Source organism: Delphinus delphis, chromosome 2 (genome assembly GCF_949987515.2).
Source record: "Delphinus delphis chromosome 2, mDelDel1.2, whole genome shotgun sequence".
Classification (NCBI taxonomy): Eukaryota; Metazoa; Chordata; class Mammalia; order Artiodactyla; family Delphinidae; genus Delphinus; species Delphinus delphis.
In genome coordinates, this window is record NC_082684.1 from 33,227,246 (window position 1) to 33,248,318 (window position 21,073).

At 40.9% G+C, this 21,073-nt stretch overlaps 1 protein-coding gene across 3 annotated transcripts in view; it reads right to left on the reverse strand.

Moving 5' to 3' along the window:
• Positions 1-971: 971 nt before the first annotated feature.
• Positions 972-21,073, reverse strand: part of EXD2 (exonuclease 3'-5' domain containing 2) — a 92,855-nt gene continuing 72,753 nt past the window's right edge. For 2 of the 3 annotated variants that reach the window (XM_060004342.2, XM_060004343.1), the window contains exons 4-9: positions 16,621-16,747; positions 9,053-9,384; positions 7,929-8,035; positions 7,543-7,678; positions 6,544-6,900; positions 972-4,117 (exon numbers count right to left, since the gene is read on the reverse strand). In XM_060004342.2, coding sequence (XP_059860325.1) covers positions 3,901-4,117; positions 6,544-6,900; positions 7,543-7,678; positions 7,929-8,035; positions 9,053-9,384; positions 16,621-16,747 — 1,276 coding nt within the window. In that variant the 3' untranslated portion in view covers positions 972-3,900. The remainder of the gene's footprint in view (positions 4,118-6,543; positions 6,901-7,542; positions 7,679-7,928; positions 8,036-9,052; positions 9,385-16,620; positions 16,748-21,073) is intronic. The other variant, XM_069540437.1, reaches the window with a different exon arrangement.

Below are 21,073 nucleotides of genomic sequence, written 5' to 3' on the forward strand. Positions count from 1 at the left end.
ACAGCGTCTAGGGACTGCCAATAACCAGAGTTGGCCACAGACAAAGCTGGTTAGAAGGAAACAATGGTCTAATGTACTTCCCACCTTCCCAAATAACATGTTGCCAGTTAAGTAAAGGACCTTGGTGCCGCAGGCAAAGACATCTCCCTGGTAGGGTAGGTGGAACAGGTACTTTTGAACAAGTGGAACGAACATTTGGCTGCGTGTCAGCCCTGCTCCATCACCTGATGCAAAACTGTCCCAGGACTGGGGAAAGACAGAAGGTATTTGGTTCCAGCATGAGGGGGCAACTTGGTGAATTCCTAAAAAGAATAACTGAATTCCAAAACAAGAGTATTCTGAGGATTATGTATTATTTTTATATTACTCAGATCAAGAGTTAACTATATGAGAATCATTCTTATACCCTCTTACAGCTTATTTCATCCAAGAAAAACTGATTCTCACTGTATTCCTGAGGGATGAAGTACTCTAAAAAAATGACCAGGTAAACCACAGAAAAGACAAGAGACCAGAAAGAAGGATCCTTTTAAAATATGTAACAATTAGCAAACTAGAAAAATGAGAAACTCTGATACCTCTCAGAGGATGAGACACAATGAAGAAAAAAACAAAAAAAAAAGGAAGAAAAGGTAAATGAATGAATGAAAAGCTCAGAGAGGCAAGGTAACAAAGAATTTAAATTATAGTCAAATGTCAGGGTCCCAAACATTAGAATACAAAGCTGAACAAAAGCTCTCTCTGCTTGCTGGGTCCCTAAGAGTCTAAAATGAGGGATTAAAATGGCTTTATTTCAACAGAACACAGTTTGTCATCTGATCTCTGTGACATGGATAAGAATAAGGAACTTATGGCTGCACTCTTAAGAGGCAACAAATCCCTGAATATTGTGCCTTGTTCACTTAAGGATGGCAAATCACTAATTGCTTGTCAATCAGGAAAAAAAAAGTCTATAGCTTTTATTTTAAAATAAATTTTTTTATTTTTAATTAATTTTTTTTACATTTTTATTTTAAAACAAACTATTTCCAAAAAACACTGCTGCAAGGGGGAATGAGGCAATAAAGGATGGGAGACGGAAGGGAAGCAGAGAAAAGACTCTGAGCCTGCAGTTGTAACGATCAGGCACATTCAGAGAGGCCTTTGCTGTGACACTGTCCGCTCACCTCTACTCACAGGGGAGGAAGCCCAGCAAATGCACTGGGACGTGAGTTAAAGGGTCAAAGGGAAGCATTCCCTTCACAGAAATTCCTAGAAGGTGATATCAATTTGTACTCACTCCAGCAACGTGAGTCCCCCTCCTCGCAACCCAATTTCTAGGGTTCTAACCTAAAAAAGTTAGCAAAGATATAGTCAAAGATTTATACACAAAAAAGTTCATCACAACATCATTGATATTAACAAAGGATCTGAAACCACCAAAATTTAACAGTGTGGGAATGGATAATAAAGCAAGGTAGAGTTACTGCAAATCTACTTTCCAAGATTTAAAGACACAAGAAATTACTTGTGATACCACGTTAAATGAGGAAAGAAAATTGTATACCAAGCTGTATATATGACTCTCAAGTTTGTTTAAACACCTTACATCTTATATGCATTTTTCAATACCGAAAGGAAATTCATAAACACACCAGCAGAGATTAGCTCTGTGCTACATGGAGGGAAGATGGATTTTCATTCTTTCTTTAGATTCGTCTCTAACAAGCATACACATTACTTTTGTATCAGAAAAAAATTTTATGTTAAAATATGCCCGCCCTAAAATAACTCACTAGAGATAGCAATTGTCAGTCTTAGAGAAAGGCGTCCAAGGCTGACTCAGAAAACAAAGATTCAAACCTACACAGTAACTGCTCTGAAAAGGATGAGAAATCAAGGGTGCCACAGTCTAGATGTTTCCTCTACCGTGGCTGCTGGCTCTACATTACTAAGCTTTGCAGGGAGCTCTACTGGAGAAACCATTCCTCCTTCCGCAGCAACCACAGCGTCTTAAACGACCTCCTAACGTGGTTCTCACCTCTCAGTATGAGGATCACAGGGAAAGAGAAAGGAAGAGCCCTACTCTCTTGTTTCGGAGGAAGACGTTTTTCTTGTAAAGCTGTCAAAATGACTCAAAGTGAGATAGACACAATCTGAAACATAACTCATGAGTTATGTTTAGGAACCCTGTTATCAAAGCCCCTTATTTCTCAAGAATGAATATAAAGCAAGATCTACGACGCCCCCTTGTGGCAAGCCTGTCTACGACAACCACTTATCCATCTCCACGGTTCTCCGCCCCGGGCTGTGGGCAGTTAACAGCCCCTGAGGAACCTGCCCCCTAATAACCTTAGTGTATTGAACAAACGGTCCCCAAGGCAGCTGGTACTATTTGTCTTCAAGACTTTCTAGTTTAGATCCCAGAGACACCTATTCGAGGATGAGTGGGGATGAAAGGGCAGAGGAACAAACTGCAGGGTGTGCATGTGTTGTGGGCCGCTGTTGACAGGCCAAAGCTGTTGGCGGAGGCACACGACGACACCTGCACACATATCATGGGCTGCCACACGGCAGGGACCTATAGCATAAAGATCTCCTTCCCCAAGAGTATTTGCTGATTTTATAAAATTATGAAGAAAAAGGTTTTACATTTACAATCAATGAACTTTGTGCTTAGAAGTTGTTTTATTTACCAGTGTTAGAGCTACCGTCACCAACTCGGGCACAATTCCGAAAGAACTGAGCTCTTGTTGAATTCTGGCCATAAAGCTCTTTTTTAAGCTTGTTAAGATCTTGTAAGGTAAGAAAGTTTTCCTAATACTTTATAAAAATACTAACCGCTAATAAGTTGATTCCGTACTCCAAGTGGTGGCCTCACGTTTGGAAAGATGAAACACCACCGTTTTGAACATCGAAACGTATTAATTAGTCTTGGCGTCCCAGGCATGAAGGGAGGTGGAGAAATCCTCTCAACCTAACCAAATGACGCTGGGAGAGAATTAAGAGCTTAAAAGAGGTCAGTATTGCAAACCTGATGGAACACTGAAGGGACCAGATACTGATTCTGAGAAAAGATAACCTTCCTCTCAGAAAGGGATTAAGCTAAAAACCCTGCCGTTCTGGGCAGGAGGCTTGCAAGAAACAGCGAAAGGGAAAGCTGAGCAAATTATCCAAGTTCTCTTGGGAGATGGTTCTTGTGCTTCTCTGTGCCCCACCCAGGCTGAAGGCCTCTTTCCAGAAAAGAATTCCCTCCAGCGTTAGGGTGAAAACGTATGGCAGGAAGTTGCTGCTTTGGTCCTGAATGTGTAAACGGGAGCATTTTCAAGCATGTGAAATAAACCAAGCAACCCAGATGGGCTGGATCCCAACCAGGTGAGTTACCGCACAGCACTAGGCCAAAGAATTTCTAATTATGAGGTTGAACTGGGAATAGGAATCCGACCCCTTTTCGCCTCTCCAACCTCTAGAAGAACGTTTTTTCCCCTCCTAACCTGATGGGCTTGAAATACATGACAGCTCCTGTTTGAGGTGAACCAACATGCTGGACAGGGAGAAAAAGCATTAAAAACCTGAGTGTCTTGACAAGACACTTCAGGGAGAATCCTTCATTTGTCGCCTGCACAGGGAAAGCAGAAGAGGGAGAGTAAAATGAAGGCCAAGTCTCCCATTTGTCCAGAAAAATAAAATAAGAGGGTGGAGTAAAGAACGCTCACCCTGCCCAACTAAAACTCAAGACCATAAGCTCCCCCTGAAAACAACAGCCTTGCTCCACCAGAAGCATCCTGGGATCAGTACAGGTTAGTATTGTGAGTTGTGTCACCAGGCTTTGACAATGACATTAAAACAGGAAGAGGTGAAATTTTCACCCCTGGCTCCAGCTTCCCAGCTGTCCCAACGTGGAAGGAAGGGAAGCAGCCATCACGACAGCTTGATGAGAAGGTCCTCCCCGTATTTCCGGAGCAGCTTCTGGTGGTTGTGGTCCACCGACCACTGCTGGGGCAGGTGCTTGGGCTGCATGGAGTCCAGGAAGTGCTGCCGCCAGCGGCTCTCCAGCTGCATGAGGGAGCGCAGCCCGCCCTGGGTGTGGCGCTGAACCACCTTCAGCCCGTGCGGAATGTAGTTTTCATTGGAGATCCTGTCAGGACACAAAGTACATGGGTCTGAGGGAAACAAGCAGGACAGTAACACAGTGGCTCCAAATGCTATGGGCCAAGATGCTTCGACAGGGGTTACAGAGAGGCTGCTGCATTCCTAAAGGGTTGGTCATTTTGATGCTTTTAAAACCATCCTCTTTCCCATATCTGCCTTTTTAAAAATAGTTTGGACATATAACACACAATCCAGCAGAAGGCATTTGGGGATTCTGATCTATACTTATGGGAAGGCCACTGCATAATGCTCAGCCCCCACCAGAGAGGCCCCGCTGTCTGGCTGATGATGGCTGAAGAATGTTGGTCTTTCATTGACTCCAGGGTTCCCCAGTTGCTTCTTTTAAGATATTCATTCTGAATATATTATTAGCTGTTTTATTAGCTGAATTATATTAGCTATTCAATCAGCCCGCGTGTTCCAGGTTTTCAGCACAGTGTAACACCTGAATGTAAAATGAAGGTGGTAATATTTCTTCGGCGTCTTCCTTCTTATACAAAGAATGCCAAACCACATCCACAAGACGTGCTTCTGTTGCGATGAAATTCTACCGTGGTTGCTTGGTTGCACAGCTAGTGCTGTTTAATGAGAAGATGAGTCCCTGCTTCCTTTCTAACTAAGATACCTTGTGGACAGTACTGTCAGCTCCTATGAATAAAGGAAGCTCCCTGCCCGGGGCTCAGTTCCTCTCCCTACAATCCATACCCTACTCTCAGTCCTCGCTAACTAGCAGTGTTCGTGCCCCCTGGGTATCTGCAGGGCATTTTCTTATTTAGCTCACAAGCATCCCACTAACTTGCCTAAACTTTCCCCAAACGGCTGTTCTTCTCGGTCCTAGATATCCAAGCCCAGCACCCTTCCATCCAAGTCAGCAAGATGAATTTGTTAGAAAGGTCTGTCACTGAAAGGGCAAGTTTAGCTGTTTTAGGAAATACATTTGGGAATTGGTTAAAGGAGCCAGTCTCATTAATTTGTAATATGACCTTGGTAAGTTACTTAACGTTAACCTCGGGGCATCTAATATAAAACTTGGAAAACAGTTTTAAGAATAAAATTTAAGAAAAATTTTTTAAAATTTTAAAAGATTTTAAAGATATAGGATATGTTAGCAGTTACCAGTAAGAAACTCCTACCTCATAGGGTTGTTATAAGAAATAATTAAGGCAATTTATATAAAGTTTATTAACTTGGTGGAATAGATTAGGATAGCTATACAAAATTTGTTCAATAATATTTTTTGCTATAATTAAGTTCGTGGGGGAAGGCTGTTTTGTTTTTATAACAAAACACTAAGGCAACCAGCATAACTACCAGGATTTGCGACCTTATCAGTTTAATTATTTCAACCCCTGTTACTATTGAAAGAAGCGGCAAGTTGGGAAGCAAAACTATAGCAGGTAGCCCAGAGTTTTTATCATCTGGGCCATGTGCCCATTTATTTCTCAGGACCAAAAAATGCTTCTCATTTAGGGACACTGAATTAAATGATATGAATTCAACTATGTACTGACGGGGAAAGAGAGAGAAAGCAAGCAAGGAAGGAAAAAGGTAAAAAGTAATTTAAATAGTAACAGCAATTCTGGCCAACATCCCATTCAGTAGGCCAACACCCCGGAGTACAGGTGAGACAAGAAACATGAATCCATTTGTCTCAATTCCCACAGACCTAGATAAGGGAAGAGAGGCAAAACCACACACATTGTACTTCACGGGCAACTCCAGAGACTGGAGGATATATATTTTTTAAATTTTATTTATTTATTTATTTATTTTTGGCTATGTTGCGTCTTCGTTTCTGTGCGTGGGCTTTCTCTAGTTGCGGCGAGCAGGGGTCACTCTTCCTCGCGGTGCGCGGACCTCTCACTGCCGCGGCCTCTCCCGTGGCGGAGCACAGGCTCCAGATGCGCAGGCTCAGTAGTTGTGGCTCACGGGCCTAGTTGCTCCGCGGCATGTGGGATCCTCCCAGACTGGGGCTCGAACCCGTGTCCCCTGCACTGGCAGGCAGATTCTCAACCACTGCGCCACCAGGGAAGCCCTGGAGGATATTTTTTGACTCTTATTTTCCTCTTATGAGCTGACCTGAGGATTTACTTCTGCAGAGAATGTATAAGGTACAACTCCAGTGTCCCTGAACTCTCCTGCTAAGCATGAAAATGGCTGGACATAAGTATATGACCTCGAAGGGTCAAGGATAGAAGGCAAGTCTCCTGTGGAAAGTAAATTAGCAAACAGATTGCTCTATCCCACCCGCATGGTATCTTAAGCCACAGAGACTCAATGGGGTAAGCACGAGGCTGCACACTGCGCCTGGACGACCACTGCTCCCTTCCTGGCAAGCATTCTCACTGAGTAGTCGGGGTTAAGTCACTGGACTAGTCCTCAATGCCCTCTGAGCAGGACTGTAGATCATACCTGGTCTCCAGGCTGGCAGCCTCCTGAAGCATCTCCTCCGTGACCGTGTCTGTGTGATAAAACTCTCTGAGCGCCTGCAGCAGCTCCTCCTTTCGGTGCTCAGGCAGACCCTCTGCGTTGAGCAGGGCCCTGGCCCCAGAACGCACCTGCCGGCGCTCAGGGTCTTCCAGCAGGCGCAAGCCCTCCTCGGAGCCAGTGGGGGCCTGGAACTCCCTGGCCAGCTGCTGCTTCAAGTGGTTGTCATAGTAGTTGGAGATGGCGTGGCAGGAGGTGCAGAGCAGCAGCACATCGTGGGAGTTGTGGTCCTTCATCTCGATGGGAAAGTGCTTCCGGTACTCATGCGGAATCACGTTCTTCCTAAAGAGGCCAAACAGAAGGCAACGCTCATTAGCACACGACACAGAACATACACGGAGTCGGCAGGCAGGCAGGCTACTAGCGTTCTGATCTGGGCCTGAACACACCTGAGGAGCTTGGGTCCCACAGCCCAGCAGAGGCGACATTAAGGCCATAGCACCTATTCCGCTCTCGGCCCCACCTACACACAGGCCTTGGGTTCTCCTCTCCTTGAAGTGAGTGCAGGCCACCGGCGGTCAGACTCCTCTGGCAGGCCAGGGGCAGGGAGAGGCTAATAACAACCTTTGGGAAGGCTGTGCTCCCAGAAGGAAAACTATCAAGGGAGAATCATGAGGACACAGAGAGAAAGGCAGCTTCCTAAGGAAGGAAGGTCTCCGTTCCTTCACGAGCAAAGGGAATGACTCTCTTCATGGCAAACTGTTATCGAGAAGAGTGCTTCATTCTGGAAACTGAGAACTGGCTCAGGAGGGGCAGAAGCCACTACAGCAAGGCCAGGCAGAGTGCTGAAGCTCTTGAGGACACTGGGATGCCCCCTGGGGACAAGTCTCCCAGCCAAAGTAGGCAGACTGAGTGAAGCCCGCCGAGGGCTCTGCGCGTGGCTTGAAGGACACTTTCCAACAGGGCAGCCCAGCCCACACTCACCGAATGTATGAGTCTTTCTTGCCACACACTACACACAGGTTTTCTTTAACCATCAAGTAGTAGTCTCCTGGGGATTCAGGTCTCCCCGCAGGTTCAAACTGTAGCTTGACCACAAAAGGCTCTTCACTCACCAGCTCTTAGAGGAAAGAAGCAGTGTTAGAGTATGACTGCCCACCTCTCCCACAAGGAAGAGGCACCACCTCAGTTGTTCTCTGCTGTATCCTGGCAGAGATCTCTATTTCTGGGTTCTGAACAGCCCCATCCCACGTGTCTCTAGGTCTCTCTGCCTTCTATCCATCCCATCCCTCTGCCTCATCTCATGGCCACTCTGGTCAGTGCCTGCATGCACCTAATTATAAGTCTAATATGACAGTTGAATCTCAAACCTCCAATGCCTTTGTCCAGGTACCACTGAGCTTTTCTTCGATCACAAGTGCAGAGGGGCTGTCCGTCAGGGGCGTGGAGAAAGCAGTTATCATAGAGGGGTGATTTTCTGTGGGGAAGGGAGAGAGAAATCTAAAACTGGGAGCTAACTATTGATCAAGGTACCAGTTGCCTTCCTATATTGAGTGACCCAAACTATTCAACACTAGGGTCAAACATTACATTTTTGGGAAAAAAAAAAAAAAAAACATGGCAAGAAATCATGTTTATTCCTCCATCTGCACTGGGCTAGGAAAGAGAAATTAAAATGAATCAGTGTATACTATTAGTTTTTATATTCATAGGTTGGAACACTAGAGCGTGAGTTGGGTAGTGTTTACGTAGTTCTATCATGAAAGCACGCAGGAAGAGAACACCAGGAAAACTTCCCTGTAGAGTAATCATTGGATTAACAAAGTAAATTAAAATGAAAGAACTTCAAGCTAAAGTAATGGGTGCCACGTGGATTTATTTCTGGCTCATCTGCAATAGTTGCTTCAATTTAATCACACAATTCCTAAAGGCACTTTACTATAGGGACCAAACTTCCACTCCAAAGTACTTATTAGTCATCCTTCTGCAGTAGAGGCATGAGGTGTACAGGAAAATTCCCATTGGCTAGAGAATTAACATCGGCTTAGGACTGGATGCCATTCCAAATAATCAAATGCCAAATGAACAAGAGGTCAGATGATGCACGTCTCCTGAAAAGCATGAGGCACTTCATTTTACCTTCACAGCTGTCCTGAAGCAAGCAAGGAATAATAATTATGCCCTCACTTATAACTGGAAAAGTACAGGTCTAAGGTCACATCAAGGTCAGTGACAAAGCTAGGTTAAGCTCTCCTCCTTTTCACTCCAACTGCCCACAAATAAAAAAGTAGAAGAAGGGCAAAAGGAAAAAATATACAAGTAAATCAAAGGATAGCTCCAAATGTCCTTGAAGGAAAGGAAAAATAGAATTAATCCTTGGAGAGCCTCTGCCGCCTTACCGCACTAGCCTTCTCCCCAGAGCCAAGGTAAGGCATCATGCCTTTTGCTGGTAGCTGGGCCTTGGGCTCTACTAGACATGGAACAACTCAGTTACCTGGCAGAATAGCCCACTCCAAGGGGTTTTCTTTTATGTTTTCTGAGGTCTCTCCCTTGGTGGTTGCCTGGCATCATTCCATCGGTCTTCGGCTTCTTATTTCTTGGCTTCTGCTGAGATTCTGTTGCTTCCCCATTAACCTCCTCTCCCAATCTGCTAATTCCTTTGCTTCGGAATGGGATATCTACCACATCCTGACATTTCTCCAAGACTTTTCTCCAGCCAATGAAGTCATCATTTTCTTCTAGAGTTGAATTCCTAGAGAAAGGGTATCCAAGAAGATGGAGAAAGAGAGCCACTGAAATCTGGGCATCCCTGGCAGCATAAATTACCTGAAGAGAAAAGTCAGAGATCAGTGGAATCCGGAAGGCAAACCAGAGAGAGCAACTTCAAAATTAATCGCCAAGACACAGACAACTTTCAGGTTCCAATTCAAGATGTACAGTAACCCAGGCACCATGTACTCCTTAAAACCTTTTAATTACAAAACAATTCAAATGATACAAAAACAAATCAAATAGTATAATGAATCCTCACGTTCCCTATGTTTTTAACTAACATAGCTAAAATAATGACCTACTCTATGTGCTCAAAATTCCTAATCTATACAAATCAGTGAAGTTTCTTTCTATCTGCTACCAAACCTGCTGGACAGATTTTTCTCAAGTTTGGGGTAGGGTAGTTACCACAGGTCTGACAACTTCACTTTGGAAACTGTCATCATCTAGAAAACTGAAACCAAGATTCATTAAGAGGCCTGTGTGACTATTGATCAGAAACAAACTGCTGTACATATTAATACAATGTGTAAAACAAGGAAAACAGTTTCAAACATGGACCTCAAATCAAAAGTCACAAGGGCCCACTTCTGGAATTTATGTATTTATTAATAGTAAGTCATTCACCCAGGCAACTAGGCACAGGCAAGCTGGTCATAAATAAAAGTTGTCAAAACTATAATTAATAGCTCTTCCCAACAAAGCATGTGAGGACTTTAAAATTCCTTTAATTCACCTTTAATAATCAAGCCTGGTAAATAACACTATTAGTATGGATTTTTTGTATGTGCTTTTAGAATAATAGAAAAAAAGAATAGAAAAATAAGGTTTGGGTAAAATTCTCCACCTAGACCCAACCATCTACATCTCTGTCAGCAAGTTGTCTCCCACAGGAAAAGAGGGTGCTTGAACGTGAAGAGTTCAGAATGATTTTTAACAAATTATTTCCAAATGATAAGGAATCCAAGGCACTTTTCAACAAATGGTGCTGGAACAACTGGATGTCCACATGCAAAAAGATAAAGTTGGACTCCTACTTCACACCACACACACAAATTAACTCAAAATGGATTATGAACCTAAGTGTAAGAGCCAAAACATAAGACTCTTAGATGAAAACATAGGAGGGACTTCCCTGGTGGCACAGTGGTTAAGAATCTGCCTGCCAATGCAGGAGACACGGGTTCGAGCCCTGGTCCGGGAAGATACTACATGCCGCGGAGCAACTAAGCAACTAACTGTACTGAGCCTGTGCTCTAGAGCCTGCAAGCCACAACTACTGAAGCCCGCACACCTAGAGTCAATGCTCCGCACAAGAGAAGTCACCGCAATGAGAAGCCCGCACACCACAATGAACAGTAGCCCCCGCTCGCCACAACTAGAAAAAGCCCACGCACAGCAACAAAGACCCAACACAGCCAAAAATAAATAAGTAAATAAATTTATTTTAAAAAAAAAGAAAACAGAGGAGTACATGTTCATGACCTTGGGTTAGGCAATGATTTCTTAGATATGACACCAAAAGAAAAAAGAAATAAAAGAAAAAATAGATAACTGGACCTCATCATAATTAAAAGCTTTCATGCTTTAAATGATCCCATCAAGTAAGTGAAAAGACAATCTGCAGAAAATGGGAGAAAATATTTATAAATTATATATCTGATAAGGGATTAGTATCTAGAATACATAAAGAATACACACACACACACACACACACACACACACACACACGTCTCTAAAAATATAACAATTTAAAGACAAACAACACAATTAAAATGTGAGCAAAGGATCTGAACAGACATTTCTCCAAAGAAGATATACCAATAGCCAATAAGCACATGAAAGATGCTCAGCATCATTGGTCACTAGGGAAATATAAATCAAAACCACAACGAAATACCACTTCACACCTACTAGGATTGCTCTAATCAAAAAGATGAATAATAATAAATGTTGGTAAGGTTATGGAAAATTGGAACCTTCATATATTGCTGCTGGGACTATAAAATGGTATGGTTGCTTTGGAAAATAGTTGGGCAGTTCCTCAAAGAGTTAAACATAAAGTTACCATATGACTCAGCAATTCCATCCTAGGTATTTACCCAAGAGAACTGAAAATGTATGTCCACATAAAAACTTATACGCAGATATTCATAGTGGCTTATTCATAACAGCTAAAAAAATGAAAGCAACCCAAATCTCTACCAATTGATAAACGAATAAACAAAATGTGGTCTATCCATACAATGAAGCATTATTTAGCAATAAAAAAGAAATGAAGTACCAATAGTTGCTACAACATGGATGAACCACAAAAACATGGTAAGTGAAGAAGCCAATCCAAAAAAACCACATACTGTATGATTCCATTTATATGAAATGTCCAGAACAGGCAAATTTATAGAGACAGAAAGTAGATTAGCGGTTGCCGAAGGCTAGGGTGTTGGGGAGGTGACATGGGAAGTGACTGCTAATGGGTATGGGGTTTCTTTTGGGGTGATGAAAATGTTCTAAAACTAGATTGTGGTGATGGTTACACAACTCTGTAAATATACTAAAATCCATTGATTGTACACTTTTTTGTTTTTTGGCCACATTGCACGGCTTGCAGGATCTTAGTTTCCCAACCAGGGATCGAACCCGGGCCCCCAGCAGTGGAAGGGCAGAGTCCTAACCACTGGACCGCCAGGGAAGTCCCTGACTTGTATACTTTAAATGGGTGCATTTTATTGTATGTAAATTATATTTCAATAAAACTATTAAAAGAAAGGAAGGAATGAACCTACCAAGGCAGAAAGAAGTAACTTACTCAGGGTCGCAGCAAATCTGAAGTAGCTTTAGAAAAAACAAATCAGATAACTTGATTCCCAGAACTCTCTCACAGGATAATATTAATCCTAAGATACTAACTATTGCTAACTCTTTCCATTAACAATGTTTTGGGGGATTTCCCTGGCGGTCTGGTTGTTAAGACTGCGCTTCCACTGCAGGGTGCGTGGGTTCCCCCTGGTCGGGAACTGGGATTGCTGCATGCCATGTGGTGTGGTCCAAAAAAAAAAAAAAAAAACCACAAAACAATGTTTTAGAAGGATGAACAAACAAATGGTAACAAACTAAGCAAACAAGAGAAGGTTGAAACGTAGGCCTGTAGGGGGTAGTAAGCAAAAAATCCAAAAATCAAATTAATCTGAGCCACAAAGAATGGCAAAGTATAAAGAATGCGAGGCACCAGGTATCTATAAAAGCAATGATACAAGGTGAAAACAGGAGGATCAGGTGACAGTCTCTGTAAATAACACTTACAACCCCAGATCTCCTCTCTTACGGCATAGGGACAGGCAATTACTCCTTCCCAGACCCAAAAGAGTAAAAGTTTGTAGAACCAAAACTAAAATGGAGTCACTTATGTCAGAGACAAAATGGAGGTGGCCAATGCAGGCGCATTAAAGAAAATGAAACTTTATTTAACATAACTTGCAGGAATTTACAGCTCTCCTCAGAAATCAGCAGAGGATGTCAGTCAGTCTCCAAACACTGAGTCTGTTCATGCCATCTTTAGACTTCCTTATTCCCCTGTCTCAGCTATCCTGATCCAAATAAGGAAGAAGACCACTAGGCAAACAATCAGCTGAAAAAGCCAAAAATCTTCCACATTTACCCAATGAAAACCCTTTAGTCTGTGAGCTACTGGAAACTCATTGCTCCCATGGCCTTGAGTTTCCCAGCTTGCAGGTCAAAACTGTTGCAATAAACTCATATTTCTGCTTTGTTTTACTCGGTGTGCAGAGTTTGGGTTTTGACAAGTTTAAGTCATATAGTGGCTAAATCACAGAGGATCTGGACCTGGTAATACCAGGCATGGCAGAGGCTGGGGGCAAAGTGTCACCAGGAAAAAGGGGGATTATGGGAAAACCTACATATTAAATGATAAGACTACCATCATCTTCTCTCCCACTCAGCTACCAGAATATAGGCTGTGGGGCTGATACCTCTTGGGCAGAAGAGTAGGAGATTCATGTCTGGAGAAACTGAGTGGCCTGAGAGAAAAGACTTACAGTTACTGACATTTGACTTTAATTTATATTAATAGTTACTGATAATAAAACTCGCTAGTCAAAAATACCTAGCCATATGCTCTGTGCTCTCATTCCTTTTTTTTTTTTTTTTTTTTTTTTTTACCGGTACGCGGGCCTCTCACTGCTGTGGCCTCTCCCGTTGCGGAGCACAGGCTCCGGACGCGCAGGCTCAGCAGCCATGGCTCACGGGCCCAGCCGCTCTGCGGCATGTGGGATCCTCCCGGACCGGGGCACGAACCCATGTCCCCTGCATCGGCAGGCGGACTCTCAACCACTGCGCCACCAGGGAAGCCCTCATTCCATTTTTTTAAATGTCAAATTTAAATATTATTTTCTGTATTTTACAAAATTTCATTAAGCATTATGTTTATAGTTAGAAAAACAAGAATTTTTAAATGAAGAATGAATAAGAGTCTTTGGAAATTCTGAATTCTCACAATAATATGGATCACAAATTTGGTTTCAAATTTGGTAGCAATTAACTTTTTCTTCCCAATGTTTTATTTGAAAGATTTCAAACCTAAGGAAAAGTTAAAAGAATGATAATTGACATTCATAATTGTCAACATTTGCTTTATCTCTTTATAATACAATACATACACCACACAAATACTTTTTTTTTGGGGGGGTGCTGAACACTTTTCAAAATTAAGTTGCAGCTATTATGATATTTACTTCATCTCTAAATACTTTAGTGTGTATCTTCTAAGAACAAGGACACTCTCCTACATAATCACAACACCATTATCACACCCAAGAACTTTAACAGTTGTATTCTAATGTCTCCAACAGTCCCAAAGATGTCTTTTACAGATGTTGCAGGATTCAGAAATTTCAGAATTTTATTTAGAATTTTTAGAATTATTTACAGAATTATGCATGCAACCTTTATCACAGTCAATTTTAGAACATTTTCAGCAGCCCAGTAAGAAAACTTATATCCTTTACCAGTCATCCCCCACTTCTTCCAGTCCTAGGCAGCCACTAATTTATTTTTTGTCTCTATAGATTTGCCTGTTCTGAATATTTCATATAAATGGAATCATACAATATATGATCTTTTGTGACTAGCTTCTTTCACTTAGCGCAATGTTTTCAAGACTCATCCATGTTGTAGCTTTTTATTGCTGAATAATATTCCATTGTATGGCTATACCATATTTTATTTACTCATTCATTAACTGATAGATTCAACTGGCGCTTTAATGTCTCCTTTGTAAACAAAAATGGATAGCTAAGGATCTAAACATTTTAGAAAAATCTTTAACGTGGAAGACAAAGACCAAATCAAACATTTAAATTAGAAATTCAGAGTAAAAAGAGGCAATGCAGGAAAGAGAAGAAAACTTCAGAAATCTTCAATACTCTAAGATAACAGAAGCTATGATATCCATTAAACAAAAATGCAAAGTTATTTTAAAAGTGAATATTGAGAAAAGACCAGGAGCTCTTATGACTTAATATGATAGGAAATTAAAAGTTGATTGGAATACTGAAAGATAAACTTGAGGACATTTCCCAGAAGGTAAAAAAAAAATAGAGAGATGGAAAATCAAAGAGAAAATATTTTACTAAGAAAATTAGAGGATCAATTCAAGGGATTCAATATAGAATCTAGAAAAAAAAAAGAGGGAAATTTTCCAAGAAATAGTATGAGAATAATTCCCTGAACTGAAAGACATGAGCTTACAGACCGAAAGGGTCCACTGAATTGTAAAACTATAATGAAAAATGGCCCACACTATCATCATGAATTTTAAAAACTAAGAATAAAGAGATTTTCCAGAAAGAAAAACAAGTCACATACTCAACATCAACACTGGAAGCTACAAGGAGCATTGCCTTCAAAGTTCTGAAGGAAAATGATTTCCACCCTAAAATGCTATCTCTCAGCTGAACTATCAGTTAATAGAGAGGGAAACTAATATCTTTACAGACATGCATGGTGTCATAAATTAACTCCCCATGCTCCTTTCCTCAAGAAGCTATTTTGAATGTACTCCACCAAGATAAGAAAGTAAAAAGACATGATATTTTTAAAACAGAGGATCTACTATAGAAGAGAGGTGAAGGGAATTCCCAGGTTGACGGTAAATGCAAATTTCAGGATGAGAGTTGGGCAGCAGGGCTGGAGTCCTGAAAGGAGCAGGATGACAGAGCTCTAGCAGGGCTAGCTCCAAGGGAAAATGAAATGAGTAAGTTACCTGACTGTGTCTGAAGCAGCAGAAAGGAGATCGCTACATAGTTCTGTTAGAGTCTGGGGTTGAAACAGTTAACAGGTATATAGAAAACTAAGCAAACAAAAATATAAATTACTACTCCTGGGAAAACAAAAAGTTGTACAAGGAAAAAACATTTACTTTAGTCAGTTTGCTATGTGGAGCAGCTATAAATAATATCAATATGAGTAGATATTAACCTGATAAAAATGATGATTTACCTCTCTATTGGGAGCATGGGGAAGGGAATAAGTATCTGTCTGGGGATATAGGAATTGCAAGAGTACTATACTAAATCATGTCTTCCACAGCAACAAGTCAAAAGATAATATGTAAAATAAGAAAGAGTACTATATGCATGTAATTTTAAAAGATAATGGTAATTACCAGAAAGAAATGAAATCAGTTGCCTCTGAAAAGAAGGAAGAGTAATTAGGAATGGGGGAGGAAGGCAGGGAACTACTGGCTGTTTTTTTTTTTTTTTGCGGTACGCGGGCCTCTCACTATTGTGGCCCCTCCCGTTGCGGAGCACAGGCTCCGGACGCGCAGGCTCAGCGGCCATGGCTCACGGGCCCAGTCACTCCGCGGCATGTAGGATCTTCCTGGACCGGGGCATGAACCCGCGTCCCCTGCATCGGCAGGCAGACTCTCAACCACTGCGCCACCAGGGAAGCCCAGCTGGCTGTTTCTTATAATAAGTCTTATAACACTTTGGTTTTTTAAATTATGCATTTGTATTCATGACAAAAAAAATTACATTTTCTGAAATGCCTGGCATATAGTAAATGCTCCAAAAAAATAGAATGGGGACTCTTACCCTTTTATCTAAGTAGCATCTACATTATTATAGAGCATTGTTCTTGGGTATCATCAGTGAGGCTATTTTAAGGCATTTCTGCCCAACACATATCATCTTTGAGGATTAGAATTTTTAAAATAATTATATTTCACAAGCAATGACTCTTCCACTCTTCAACTACTCTGATAAGAAGTACCTGGTCCTCAGTAAGATTCTCAGCATCCCAGTTGCTGCAACGAAGCAGAAGGGACTTGTCAAGGGGAAAGTTCAAAACAGTCTCAGCGAGTGATTTCAGGCTAAGCCCATTAGAGAGCAAATTGTTTCTACAAGAAATAAATAAAATCATGTGTCAAAAATGGGAAAGGACAAGAACAGGCAAATCAAAAAAGGTATACAAATGGCCAATAAACAAATGACACATAATTTCACTACATCAAACCAAATAAAAAGTATATACAATTTTAAAATCTAGCAGATTACAAAGATATTTTAAAAATAACTATAGTATTGGTGGAACATGAAGAATCACCATCTAATCTAAAATTTGTGCACTGAACATTTGTATAACCTTTATGAAAAACAGTCTGTCAGTAAATAGCTATCAAAATTTTGAACATGAAAATTCTGTGATTCAATAATTCCACTTCTAGTAATTGATCCTAAGACAAATGTACATAAAACAATCTTCATTACAGCACTGTTTATAGTAGCAAAGAACTGGAAACAACCTAACATCCTCAATAGAAGACTGGTTAAATATCCATGCAATTAAATTCCACGTCGCTATTAAAAATAAGGATGTAGATCTATATTGATGTGAAAAAATGTCCATGATGTATTAGTTAAGTAACAAGAGATTATGAAAGAAAACATCATATGAACTCTTTATATTAATATATATATATACACTACACAATAAATGTGTGTATGTGATTCTAGGTATGTGAAAGAGAGGAAGCATAAAGAGTTAACTAGAAAGATATTAATCAGATGTTAGTGATGTTATCTCTGGGTGTGGGGTTTGGGGTGATCATAAATCTTTACATTTTATATATATATATATATATATTTTTTTTTGGCTGTGTTGGGTCTTCGTTGCTGCGTGTGGGCTTTCTCTAGTTGCAGCAAGTGGGGGCTACTCTTCGTTGTGGTGCGCAGGCTTCTCATTGCAGTGGTTTCTCTTGTTGTGGAGCATGGGCTCTAGGTGTGCGGGCTTAGCAGTTGTGGCACATGGGCTCAATAGTTGTGGCTCGCGGGCTGTAGAGCGCAGGTCCAGTAGTTGTGGTGCGCGGGCTTAGTTGTTAGCTGCATGTGGGATCTTCCTGGACCAGGGCTCGAACCCATGTCCCCTGCATTGGCAGGCGAGTTCTTAACTACTGCACCACCAGGGAAGTCCTACATTTTTTATATTTGAATTGGCTAGTGTTTGTGTATTACTTTTCAAATTTGAAAAATATGATAAGGCTACTTTCATTGAGGGCGCGAAGGTACAATAAAATCAAATAATCTTCTGCTCTTCAAACACTTTCTGATTCAAATAGCTGCAGAGTGGTGAAAAAAATTAATTTACCCAAGGACTGGAGAGTCCAAACAAGGGCTAATATAAAATTAAGAACACACCAGTCTACAAAACTGGAGCTGACTTGCTGGTTACCAAGTGAGAGACGAGAGATTTTAGAGGAGGAAGCTTGGAGGTGGAGGTTCACATCAGTGTTACTGTTACAACATGCACAATTCCCTCAGGTACTGTGGAAAATGAAATCATTATAATGATGAAGAAAAGGAAGTCCTTCGTTACAAAAACAAGCAGTAACTTGATGGATTTCATCACCCCCAAAAGGCAGCACTGACTAAAAAGTTAAAAAAAAAAGGTCCAGACACACTTAGGTAAAATATGTAAGGTCGTGGTTCAATTAATGGAAATCAAGAATTTGGGGGAGACAAACTTCTTTCCTTTTATTTTAAATTTTTAAAATCTTTTTATGCTTTCCTTTATATTAGTAATTACAATAGCAATGAATGTTTATTGTTAAAAATTCAGACAACAGAGAAGAGTAATGGGTGAAAAGTGAAAGCCCTCCACCCCCACTTCCACTCCTCAGGAAGAATGACCCTTATGAGTATATTGTGGCCCCTCCAGACCTTTTTTACAGACAAACAAAAAAACAGATGGTTAGACGGAGAAGCAGATATAGTTTCTTGGTATTTGTTTTGTTTTTTATTCTGCAACTTGCCTATCACTTAATGTATCAGGGACCTCCTTCCCTGACAGTAAGCACAAATGTACTTATTACATTCTTTGTAACAGCTGTGCAATTTATCAAGCCTGGGTATTCCATAATCCTTGAAATCATGACCCTCATTGAAAGACAGCACTTAGTTTTTCCTTACTTAATTCCATTTAGGTCATTAGTCTTTTATTTGTTTATTTATTTTTGGCTGCACGGGGTGTTCATTGCTGTGCACGGGCTTTCTCTAGTTGTGGGGAGTGGGGGTTACTCTTCTTTGCAGTGCGCGGGCTTCTCATTGCAGTGGCTTCTCCTGTTGTGGAGCACGGACTCTAGGTGCGTGGGCTTCAGTAGTTGTGGCACATGGACTCAGTTGTTCCGCGGCGTGTGGGATCTTCCCGGACCAGGGCTCGAACCCGTGTCCCCTGCATTGGCAGGAGGATTCTTGACCACTGCGCCACCAGGGAAGCCCCATTAGTCTTATTTTAAACGTCCTATTTGGGAAGGTTTCACATTTTTCGAGGATGGATTAAAAACAAGATGCCACCTTTGCTACTTCAAAGTTTCGCTAGGAAAAGTTCCAAAATCATATACAATAATCTCAATAATAAACTATCTTCTGCTAACATATAATAAAAATATAGAGAGTATGAAGAAAAGAGGACAGCATTACCAAGAAAATCTGTGCTCCTCTCCAAAGTCAAATGAAAGTAACTACTTACAGCAAACACCAGGAGCAGCCTATGGCTAAAAGTTGAGTATAATTCTTGCACTATAATGTCAAATTTCTTCTACTATATGTCAAAAAATTTTAATTTTACTTTTCAAGTATTCAATAATAAAATAAGAATGTTTAAAATTTTAATAAGATTTCATTAGAAATGAAGAAGCCTGATAAATGCTTCATTCTTATTTCTAGAGAAGTTCATGGTCATATTCAGCTTTGGCCAAATTTTGTATTTTGACACTTGGCCATTCTGCATTTAGCCAGATAAGTAAGGCACTTCTAATTTCTATATACTCATAGAGAGGACTGTAAATGGATAGAAAGAGATCTGGAAGGACAAACCAATCAGATCATGGTGGTGCTATAGGTGGTGGTGATGACGATGATGATGATGGACAGTAATAGTTGAAATTTACACAGCACTCTCTATATGTCAAACACCATTTCTAAGTTCTTTACATAGTTTAACTCGTTTAATCCTCACACCGATCCTATGAGATGGGAACATTATTATTTCTACTTTTCAGATGAGGGAACTGAGGAACAGTGAGGCTTAGTAACCTGCCAAAGATCACGTAGCTGGTAAGAGGAAGACTGGGACTCCCACCCACACAGCCTGCTCTGGAGTCAACCCCTGGCCACTATACACATGGCCTCTAATAGCAGAGTAACAGCAGGCAGCTCTAGGGAGGCAGCACCAGAGGAAGGAGGGCCTGACGAAAGGCGGCTTTGGCTGCTATACTCCAAATACCTTTATAGAGCTAAAAGAATTTTACAGTAAATATTTCAATGTATTACTTGGAAAAAAATGGATACTTCATTTATAAGAGTTTTTTTTTTTATAAGAGTTTCATTTACACAAGCCAAACTACTAAACTAAACTAAAATTTCATTTACTAGCAAAAAATTATGATAAGCATAGATTTTAATCAGGTCTTCTCTTAGTTTATCAAATCCTCCAACCCTTCAATATCAGTGGCAGGGAGAAAGGCAGGGAGAGAGGCTGTTTCAGTCCACACTATTAAAATGAGGACCTGCATATATACATGAGAAGGTAACTGCAGCTTCCTTAAACAGGGTAGAATTTCCATAGGAATAGAATTCCAAAGGAAAGGAAAATCTCTTCCTCTCAGTAAAGCATTAGGGCTACCATCATTCTGGGCCGAAAGCAGGGTCTGCACATTCAAATGTTGATCAGGATGAGCTGGGTGTGACAGCTGGGAGGGGTGGGGATTCTGGCAAATTGAACAAAGCATGCTCATCTAAGAGGATGCTTCCAGCCAGCTGCTGCCGTCTAGAACTACTGACCTAGTGTAGCCAAATCTCCTAATTTTTCAAGAGAAGCCAGGAATACAGGTTTTTACATTAAATCTTCTGAATTTAAACTAAAATCTCCCCAAAATATCATGCAGGACAAAAACAAAAACAAAAAATCTGCAACTCTAATTTGCCCAAGTAGCCCATCAGTTTACAGCCTGTAGCTTATAGAGACACCTTATTAATGTTTCATCTAAAAAGACCAATTCTAGGTAACTAAAGTTTTCCCAGAAGTTGGAATATTTCCTCACAAATTCAATATGCATCTCAGAAGCCTCTAAGCTTCTAAAGAATTTTAGAGGCTTCATTACTGAGTCTCAGTAATCTACAACCCTTGCTAAAATATTTGCCCCCCAGCTACAGGAGTTCCAGTATTC